Source organism: Eptatretus burgeri, chromosome 7 (assembly GCF_056783735.1).
Source record: "Eptatretus burgeri isolate ZD-2024b chromosome 7, Ebu_testis_v1, whole genome shotgun sequence".
NCBI lineage: Eukaryota > Metazoa > Chordata > Myxini > Myxiniformes > Myxinidae > Eptatretus > Eptatretus burgeri.
Window position 1 is genome coordinate 80649280 of NC_140967.1, and position 10403 is coordinate 80659682.

General features: G+C 48.2%; 1 protein-coding gene across 5 annotated transcripts; it reads right to left on the reverse strand.

The window, feature by feature from the left end:
* Positions 1-774: 774 nt before the first annotated feature.
* CREBZF (CREB/ATF bZIP transcription factor) lies at positions 775-9233 on the reverse strand. 5 transcript variants are annotated; one of them, XR_015060304.1, is made up of 4 exons: positions 8962-9233; positions 8596-8884; positions 4236-5034; positions 775-1962 (listed from the first exon to the last, which is right to left on the reverse strand). XR_015060304.1 is itself a non-coding variant. In XM_085889211.1 (2 exons), the coding sequence occupies exons 1-2, from the start codon at positions 9085-9087 to the stop codon at positions 4573-4575; spliced, it is 954 nt and encodes a 317-aa protein (XP_085745337.1). In that variant the 5' UTR covers positions 9088-9232; the 3' UTR covers positions 775-4572. The 5 variants fall into 5 exon arrangements, 1 of the variants encoding a protein (XP_085745337.1); XR_015060302.1 differs by having other exon boundaries at positions 4236-4287; positions 4482-5034; positions 8596-9232; XR_015060303.1 differs by having other exon boundaries at positions 775-4322; positions 4482-5034; positions 8596-9232.
* Between the last annotated feature and the right edge of the window lie 1170 nt (positions 9234-10403).

The window sequence follows — 10403 nt, forward strand, 5'->3', positions numbered from 1 at the left end:
TTGGGCTGGCTCCCCTGCAACACATCTTGCTCAGCTTGATGCTGTGGAAACTAAGGCTTATAAGATTATTGTAATCTCCCATGGTGAAGTTCTGTCTACGGGTCCATCACTGCATCACAGACAGGTCGGTGGTCTCTCTGTCTTCTATCGCCTTCTTTCTGGTCTTGAACCCTCTGCTCTTTCCATGCTTGGTCCCCCCAGGTTTCTGCAAGGCTCACATGGCCCATCATCAACCCCCTTTTGGTGAAGCTACTGAAATCCAGGATCGCTGCTCACCTCCACTCTTTTGTTCCTCTTTCGCACCTGTGGAACCAACTTCCACATCCTCTTAAATGTCATTCTTCCCTCCCAGTCTACAAGACAGCTGTTCACCACAATCTCAGATTGTCTCCAATCCAAAACCATGATCTTTTCTACCCTCGTTAACTACTCTCTCACCTCCCCCACCCCCAAAGCATTCCTACCCAATCCCTCCTTCCAAATGACAGACAACAAAAAAAAACTGCGCCAAAGGCCACTTGGGTGTGGTAATCAAGCTTTTAGGCCGTGTGGTGCACATCAGACCACGAGCTTCACTTGGCACCTGTGAGTCCACGTCCGAGATCCGAGATGTGTTGCTGGCACAAGAGAAATGCTGCAAATGTTATGTTCAAATACATAATTTACTGTGGCCAAAGATACTGCACAGAATCTGTGCATTCATCAATTATGGTTAAATTGGACAACTTTTTTCCAAATTTCATAATTGGAAAAAACAACTACAAAGAGCTTAACTGCAGAGTATCACCAAAGTAAATAGTTTATTTTCAGATCAAACAATCTACAATTCAAGTAGATCTACGTGCAGATGGATGGATGGATGGATAGATGGATGCAAGCACGCACTCCTTCATTGAACCGACAGACTAAGTATGTATTGAAACCCTCATGCACAATGGTCTGGGTAAAAATTTGGCTCATAGTGCCAGCGAGACATTTTGATCGACACAAATACATTGAAAAATAAATGATGAACTTGAACCTATGCATTTCGTTTTAATCTGCAAAAGACATCTGGACTTCATCCTTTGTCTTTTTTTTTTTTAACAGTTCGAAATTAACAGAAACCAAGGTGTGTTCAGCTGCCCACATCGAATAATTTATTACTCCGTGTCCAGGTACCTTTTGACATAAGAAAAGATCAGCTGATTGATACCAAATGTTTTCCTTGATGTGCAATCCTCAAGTTAACAACTTTTAACTGCAGAGTGCAAATGTCAATGATTCCTTTTTTTAAACTATTTTCTTTCTGCAATGGTTAAAAACAAAAAATGAAAAAAAAAATCTTTTGGCCAAGGAAAGCAAAGCATTCCCAAAGGAAGAAAAGATGCACCCGGACTGAGTTTAGACTCATAGTGGAATGTTTTCAGCATCAGAATTCATATACCTACCCTGCATTCTTCCAACACTTTTCTCTTCAAAACACTACTCAAACAGCTCCAGATGCAAGAACGCCAAGCACAGCACCTGTGAAATATCTGCCACACACATGAACCCCCAGAGGGGTGTCTGGAAGAGCCATGACATTTTGTTCCATTTTTTTTTATTTTTATTGACCGGTGCGACATTCACAAAGTACCAGAGAATTCTCACAAGTTTAGTGCCATGTTTCCAATGATGAACATTTACCAACATAGTCGGTTCCATTTGGCATTTGTTTCAATGCACACACACTCACTCACTTCAGTGGTTTGTACAAAGTCCAAACAGGTTTTCCTGTAATGTGGACAATGTGAAAAGGAATTCGTTCCCAAATTTTTGACGAGCCAATCTTCGGAACAAGCCGAGTGCAGTACCACAAATAGATGACAGGTGCATGAACCAACCTTTTTTTTTTTGAACCAACCGTACGTTTTTACACCTTTTTAAATGGACCACACCAAACAGGCAAGGACTGCAGCAGGCACGTCCGGCTGTAGCAGTCTTCGTGTAAAAAGGAAGAGAAGGGAAACAGTCCTTAGAGTTCGTAATCCTCAACATCTGCCAGAAGATTCAGGAAGGGTTTTTGCAAACAGACACTCTACGTGCACCAGGTGGTCAAACACTTTCAGTTTGGTTGGTCTAATCCACAAAACCAATTTGATAAAGGGAATTAAAAAAGAGAAGTTAAACTTTTTATTATTCTTGTGCTGTTCAAATTTGTATGCAAGGGGTAGCAACCATTTAACATAGCCACTTTTCTGAGGAAGTGGTCAACAATGTTGATCCAATCAACTTTAAAATAAATAAAAGTTTGAATTACGTAGTTCAAATTCAAATTTGGATTCACCTGTACACAAGTGTATGTACCGTTAACCCTTCATCAATCCTCTGTTCAAAATGAATCAAACCTGCCCTAACAGCCATCTGATCTCATCAGCAAAAATTTGACCCCTACAAAAACCCCGTGTACAACGCCCTTTAAACAGCGACCACAAAACATGACCTTCCTTGACCCGATCGCTTTTTGTACATGACAGTTATTATTTTATGAGCAACTCAGTTCTCAACTCGAAGGGCACTAGGTAGAGCGCATACCTCCGCCCTGGAATGCCTGATCCACGAGAACATATCAGGCCCAATACATTTTTGAGATATCGTGTCATATGTCATCGTTTTTGGCCCTATCTCTCAATGGTGAAGAATCACTTTAAAAATTTCTAGTTGTCGGATCTGGATCCAGATCTTCACCAAAATCTAATCAGTTTTTCCTTGTCACACGCCCAACCTAATCACAAAATTTTATCTGGATCCGTCCACAACTTTTTGAGATAACCTGCACACAAACAAGCAAACAGAAAAGTGTGACAACTTCACCTTCGGTGGTGTTGGTAAAAAGGCAGTCGACGGCTCATTTGTCAACTCTGGATTTTGTGTTGCCTACTTTTATTCTGATCAATGGAAAATGAAAAATTGTAAAATACCAGTTAAAAAAAAATTAAGTAAATCTATGCCCTGGCCCTGGGTTTAGTTTTGCCTTTAGATCAAGTGGCAAGTCCATGAAATAGTTGAGAGAAAAGCTACGACAATGACATATCCAAATAATAATAATAATAAAATAACCACCCCCCCCTCCTCCACCCCAGAGTCCAATGCATCGGCAAATGTTAAACTGCGTTGAAAATGTTGACCAAGTTTTGTTGTTGAAAATGTTGACCAAGTTTTGTTGTTGAAGTGTCTACGGATGTGAACAACACACACATCACTTTTTATGATACAAAGGGTTTGCACAAACTATCAAAATGATGACATGCAACAAGAGATGAGAATGGCACTCGGTGGAGTGCATACCTTGGCTAGGCTGAACAGTTTGTTTTGTATCCCACTGATAGGCCGGATATTCATCCGGACAGTAACCACAATCTTTACTTCCACTCACTTTTTGAATTAGCATCAAATCTGATAAATAATTTAAAGTTTAAAATTCAATGTGCATTGATTGTTGTTTTTTATCATGTCCAATTCAAAATTAGGAAAATACACTGGTCCAAAATATAAAATAAAAATTCCTGGTTACCTCAGACACCGAAGGTGGACGGAGGTTATGTTCTCACCCGTCTGTCCGTCTATGAGCAGGACATGTCAAAAAAGTTATGGACAGATTTGGTGGATAAGGGTTGGTGCGTGACAAATTGATTCGATTTTAGTGAAGATCTCGATCCGATAATTTTTAGGCGATTCTTCACCATTGAGAGATTGGGTCAAAAAATGACATATCTCAAAAGGTTATGGACGGATTCAGATGAAACTTTGTGGATGAGTTGCGTAGGTGACAAGAACAAGCCGATTAGATTTTGGTTAATGTCCGGATGAATATCTGGCCTATCAGTGGGATCCAAAAACAAACTAACTTCAGCTTGGCAAAGGTATGCGCTCTACTGAATGCCGTTATAGTTTCTTCATGAGTCTGAGAAATATTAGCGACCAATGTTTATATGCATTTTCTCTTGTTTATTGACCAATATGAACAAAATTGGTGTTATCTAATGATGCATACATGTAATGATACAATAAATAATCAATTTTTTTAACCAAAAAAAAAAGTCCACAATGGCCACGATGAGCGTTCCCATTGGGTGGTCGTTTGACAGGTTTGACGACATTAATAATTTTTTTTTTTAAGTTTCACAACAGGCAGGCACGCACATTGTCCTTTGAAGCCTGGAAAAAATATTCCTTCGTTGGGATATATGACAAAGCTTAACCACTTCCCTTACCGAGGGATATGGATGCTGGCAGGCAAATCGCCAGCAGTCTGTTCCGATTCACCTGCAAGGAAGAGATGACAACGGGGTGACAGGATGCTGCTCAGGTTAGAGGTTTGTCCCAATGATCCAAGAGAAGGAACAAAGTAAAATTAAAAAATAATAAATCTGAGGAAAACAAAAAAAACAAAAACAAAGGAATATAAAACAGGAGCAACAACAATTAATTAGGATGTTGTAGCCTTAACATCTCACAACCTATGTTAGTAGCTTGGCATTCCACGAAGAAAGCTGCTGAAAGGCATGAAAGACGACATTTCCTTCCGTAGGTTACATCACAAACAAAACATCATTCCTGAATGTTCTTCGCCTTGCGCAGGTCGGCAGCTTGTTGTGCGCACACAGCACACAACTCCACCGACACCAGACCACGGTCGACATGCAAACACAATCCACCAACAGATACTCCATTCTTGGGAGTCTCACTCTCGGTTAATGGATATCTCGATCCATTCCTTTCCGCTCTCTCCAGCACCGTGTCGACACACTCTGCTCGAAAAGACATTTTGTTTTCGCCACAACCTGCATAATCATGTTCCGCCGCAAGACTGTTTGTTCTGGGTGACGTGTGTGTCTTGAGAAGGCCAGTACGGCCAGCACAGGTCACCAGGTTCAGCAGACCGGCAAGGGCAGAATCGTTGGATAGCACGGAGCGAAGGTACACAACTTCACCTTCCAACTGCTTCACGCGACCTTCCAGATGCTCACACTCGTTTTGTAGCTGTTGTTTCTCATGTTCCAGGTCACCCACCTTAAGGCAAAAAAAAAATCCAAGGTTATTCTCAAAATTCTCGACAGTGGTGAGGGCAAGAGAGAGATTTAGGGGAAGGGGGATGGCAGAGGTGGAAGAAGAACGACTGGGGGAGGGGGGGGGTTGTGTGCAAGAGGAACGACTGGGTGGAGGGGCGGGGGTGTAAGAGGAACGACTGGGTGGGTGGAGGGGGTGTAAGAGGAACGACTGGGTGGGTGGAGGGGGTGGAAGAGGAACGACTGGGTGGGTGGAGGGGGTGGAAGAGGAACGACTGGGTGGGTGTCTGTAAGAGGAACAACTGGGTGGGTGGAGGGGGTGTAAGAGGAACGACTGGGGGATGGAGGGGGGTGTAAGAGGAACGACTGGGGGATGGAGGGGGTGTAAGAGGAACGACTGGGTGGATGGAGGGGGTGGAAGTGGAACGACTGGGTGGATGGAGGGGGTGGAAGTGGAACGACTGGGTGGATGGAGGGGGTGGAAGTGGAACGACTGGGTGGATGGAGGGGGTGGAAGTGGAACGACTGGGTGGATGGAGGGGGTGGAAGTGGAACGACTGGGTGGATGGAGGGGGTTGTGTGTAAGAGGAACGACTGGGTGGAGGGGCGGGGGTGTAAGAGGAACGACTGGGTGGGTGGAGGGGTGTCTGTAAGAGGAACAACTGGGTGGGTGGAGGGGGGTGTAAGAGGAACGACTGGGTGGGTGGAGGGGTGTCTGTAAGAGGAACGACTGGGTGGATGGAGGGGGTGTAAGAGGAACGACTGGGTGGATGGAGGAATGACTGGGTGTGGGGGGTGTAAGAGGAACGACTGGGTGGATGGAGGGGGTGGAAGTGGAACGACTTGGTGGGTGGAGGGGGTGTCAGAGGAACGACTGGGTGGATGGAGGGGGTGGAAGTGGAACGACTGGGTGGATGGAGGGGGTGGAAGTGGAACGACTGGGTGGATGGAGGGGGTGGAAGTGGAACGACTGGGTGGATGGAGGGGGTTGTGTGTAAGAGGAACGACTGGGTGGGAGGTGGGTGGAAGAGGAACACCTGGGGGGTGTGAGAGGAACGACTGGGTGGGTGGAGGGGGTGTGAGAGGAACGACTGGGTGGATGGAGGGGGTTGTGTGTAAGAGGAACGACTGGGTGGGTGGAGGGGGTGGAAGAGGAACGACTGGGTGGGTAGAGGGGGGGGTGTGAGAGGAACGACTGGGTGGGTGGAGGGGGTGTGAGAGGAACGACTGGGTGGATGGAGGGGGTTGTGTGTAAGAGGAACGACTGGGTGGGTGGAGGTGGGTGGAAGAGGAACACCTGGGGGGTGTGAGAGGAACGACTGGGTGGGTGGAGGGGGGTGTGAGGAACGACTGGGTGGGTGGAGGGGGTGTGAGGAACGACTGGGGGGGGGGGTTGTGTGTAAGTGGAACACCTGGGTGGGTGTAAGAGGAACGACTGGGTGGGTGGAGGGGGTGTGAGAGGAACGACAGGGTGGGTGGAGGGGGGTGTGAGAGGAACGACTGGGTGGGTGGAGGGGGGTGGAAGAGGAACGACTGGGGGGGGGGGTTGTGTGTAAGTGGAACACCTGGGTGGGTGTAAGAGGAACTGGGTGGGTAGAGGGGGTGTGAGAGGAACGACTGTGGGGGGGGGGGGGTTGTGTGTAAGAGGAACGACTGGGTGGATGGAGGGGTTGTGTGTAAGAGGAACGAATGGGTAGATGGAGAGGGGGTGGAAGAGGAACGACTGGGGGGGTTGTGTGTAAGTGGAACACCTGGGTGGGTGTAAGAGGAACTGGGTGGGTAGAGGGGGTGTGAGAGGAACGACTGGGTGGGGGGGGGGGGTTGTGTGTAAGAGGAACGACTGGGTGGATGGAGGGGGTTGTGTGTAAGAGGAACGACTGGGTGGGTGGAGAGGGGGTGGAAGAGGAACGGCTGGGGGAGGGGGGTTGTGTGTAAGAGGAACGACTGGGTGGATGGAGGGGGTGGAAGAGGAACGACTGGGGGGTTGTGTGTAAGTGGAACACCTGGGTGGGTGTAAGAGGAACTGGGTGGGTAGAGGGGGGTGTAAGAGGAACGACTGTGGGGGGGGGGGTTGTGGGTAAGTGGAACACCTGGGTGGGTGTAAGAGGAAAGACTGGGTGGGGGGTGTAAGAGGAACTGGGTGGGTAGAGGGGGGTGTAAGAGGAACGACTGGGTGGGTGGAGGGGGTGTAAGAGGAACGACTGGGTGGGTGGAGGGGGGTGGAAGAGGAACGACTGGGTGGGTGGAGGGGGGTGGAAGAGGAACGACTGGGTGGGTGGAGGGGGTGGAAGAGGAACGACTGGGTGGGTGGAGGGGGTGGAAGAGGAACGACTGGGTGGGTGGAGGGGGTGGAAGAGGAACGACTGGGTGGGTGGAGGGGGGTGGAAGAGGAACGACTGGGTGGGTGGAGGGGGTGGAAGAGGAACGACTGGGTGGGTGGAGGGGGTGGAAGAGGAACGACTGGGTGGGTGGAGGGGGTGGAAGAGGAACGACTGGGTGGGTGGAGGGGGTGGAAGAGGAACGACTGGGTGGGTGGAGGGGGGTGGAAGAGGAACGACTGGGTGGGTGGAGGGGGTGGAAGAGGAACGACTGGGTGGGTGGAGGGGGTGGAAGAGGAACGACTGGGTGGGTGGAGGGGGTGGAAGAGGAACGACTGGGTGGGTGGAGGGGGGTGGAAGAGGAACGACTGGGTGGGTGGAGGGGGTGGAAGAGGAACGACTGGGTGGGTGGAGGGGGTGGAAGAGGAACGACTGGGGGGTGGAGGGGGGTGGAAGAGGAACGACTGGGGGGTGGAGGGGGGTGGAAGAGGAACGACTGGGGGGTGGAGGGGGGTGTAAGAGGAACGACTGGGTGGGGGGGTGTAAGAGGAACAACTGGGTGTGGGGGGGATGTAAGAGGAACGACTGGGTGGAAGAATGACTGGGTGGGGGGTGGAATGGAGATGGTTGGGGTGGGGGGTGGAATGGAGATGGTTGGGGTGGGGGGGTGGAATGGAGATGGTTGGGGTGGGGGGTGGAATGGAGATGGTTGGGGTGGGGGGTGGAATGGAGATGGTTGGGGTGGGGGGTGGAATGGAGATGGTTGGGGTGGGGGGTGGAATGGAGATGGTTGGGGTGGGGGGTGGAATGGAGATGGTTGGGGTGGGGGGTGGAATGGAGATGGTTGGGGTGGGGGGTGGAATGGAGATGGTTGGGGTGGGGGGTGGAATGGAGATGGTTGGGGTGGGGGGTGGAATGGAGATGGTTGGGGTGGGGGGTGGAATGGAGATGGTTGGGGTGGGGGGTGGAATGGAGATGGTTGGGGTGGGGGGTGGAATGGAGATGGTTGGGGTGGGGGGGTGGAATGGAGATGGTTGGGGTGGGGGGGTACAGATTGGAGGAGGAGGAAATTGAAGAGGGTAGCTTGGTGCGGAGGTAAATCACAGACGACGTTGCGAACTTCAACAATAACCACATATTTACATTTCCTTCTTCTCATTCTGCACAATAAGAAAGTCCCTCATGAATCAAGATATTTAAAAATAAATTTTCGACTTATAATAAGGTAAAGTAACATTAAAACACACCTGGACCTCTAAACCCTCCACGTAACGTTTCTTTCTCTGTCTGTTGAGACGAGCTGCGATCGCATTCTTCCGATTCTTCTGGAGTTCCTCCTCCTCCTCCTCCTCCTCCTCGTCGTCCTCATCATGAGAAGCTGGTCTTGCGAGCCTCTTACGGCCACGTAGCATCTCCTTCACAGGATGACATCTCCGCCCGGATTTTCGTTCATCAGCCCCTCTCGACCTGGGCCCGGAATCCTCTCCAAGCCCCCGAGTCTCGCCCACATCCAAGGGAAGACCCACCTTCTCGAACCTGTCGGCATTTGTAAATGTCCGTAAACACGCTTCCATTTCCCTATCCTCCAAGCCGGGATCCCAATCCAAGGATACCTCAGGGTGAAGGGCTGTTTCCAGGCTCGTCTGGAGATCCTCAAGCGGTGATTGCAGCGAAAAGCCATGGAACACATCGTCCATGGTAGAAATTTCTGAAAGTTCCTTATTATTATTATTGACCATTACTCCCTGTAGTCGACACAGTTACATCAATATCGCTCCAACTGTTTCCCTCGTTATATTATACGTTCGAATAAGTTTTCAACGCTTGCGCAGGGCAATGGCGACGCACGAATCGACCCTTAAACAAGGGCCACTCTGATTGGTTAAAGTGAGAATGCAGTGAACGTCATTTCCCCCCAACACCTTGTTACCTCCATTGAAAAATGGAAATACAGTATAAACTCGAGGGGGAGCACTCGGTAGAGTGCAAAACCTCCGCCGCCAATACTGCTGGGTCACTTAAGTGAACGCGATATCCTATTCATTGTTGGTCAAAACGGATCAGAATCTACTGAACCACGATTGAATAAACTAAACTAGATCGACGCGCATATAGAAATGCCAAAATAATCAAATCGAAATTTTTTTGAAAAAAAAGATTTAAAATTTCTGGTTTTTTTCTCCAAGTTTTTTTTTGGGGGGGGGGTTGGAAATCACTTAAAACATGTAGAAATGCAAAAAAAAAATTCAAATATTTTTCAAAAAAAAATTTTTTTTTAAAGTTGCAAATTTTTTTTCACTAACAAATTTTTTTGGGGGGGGGTTGCAAATCACTAAAAACATGTAGAAATACAAAAACAAAAATAAGAATATTTTTTCAAAATGGCCGCCATATTGGATTTTGGACCAAGTCCAAAATCTAATGGCATGATCCTTGGACCATACCTAATCCCCGCACCAAGTTTCGTCGAAATCTGTCCAGGAGTTTTTCCATAATACTGTTCACAAACAAACAAACAGACAGGGGTGAAAACAGTAACCTCCATCCATCTTCGATGGCGGAGGTTAACTCGAGGGCACCACTCGGTAGAGCAAGCACACACACATACACACACACACACACACACACACACACACACACACACACACACACACACACACACACACACACACACACACACACACACACACACTCCTCCTCCTCCTCCTCCACCACCATGCCAACATATCTGGCCCAATAACTTTTTGAGATATGTTATATATCGTTTTTTGGCCCAATCTCTCAATGGTGGGGAATCACTTTGGAAATTAAATAATTCACGAAGCCAGATATGGATCTTCACCGACATCGAATCAATTCTTCTTTGTCACACAACCAACGTGTCCACCAAGTTTCGTCCGAATCCGTCCACAATTTTTTGAGATATCCTGCAGAGATGGAGAGCGAGAGGGAGAGACAGACAGACATATATTGTTATGAATCTGGAACCCACTGCACACAACAGCCAGAGTCCTTATAAATCAGTTATATCGGTAAGTATGTGTTTCTCGTTAGG

Bases quoted from the DNA above. Each gene is read 5' to 3' on its own strand.
- CREBZF (XM_085889211.1), bottom strand. From the start codon at position 9,087: ATGGTCAATAATAATAATAAGGAACTTTCAGAAATTTCTACCATGGAC. The intron at 5,035-8,595 runs GTGTGTTTTAAT...TTTTGCCTTAAG, and splicing joins TGGAGGGTTTAGAGGTCCAG to GTGGGTGACCTGGAACATGA.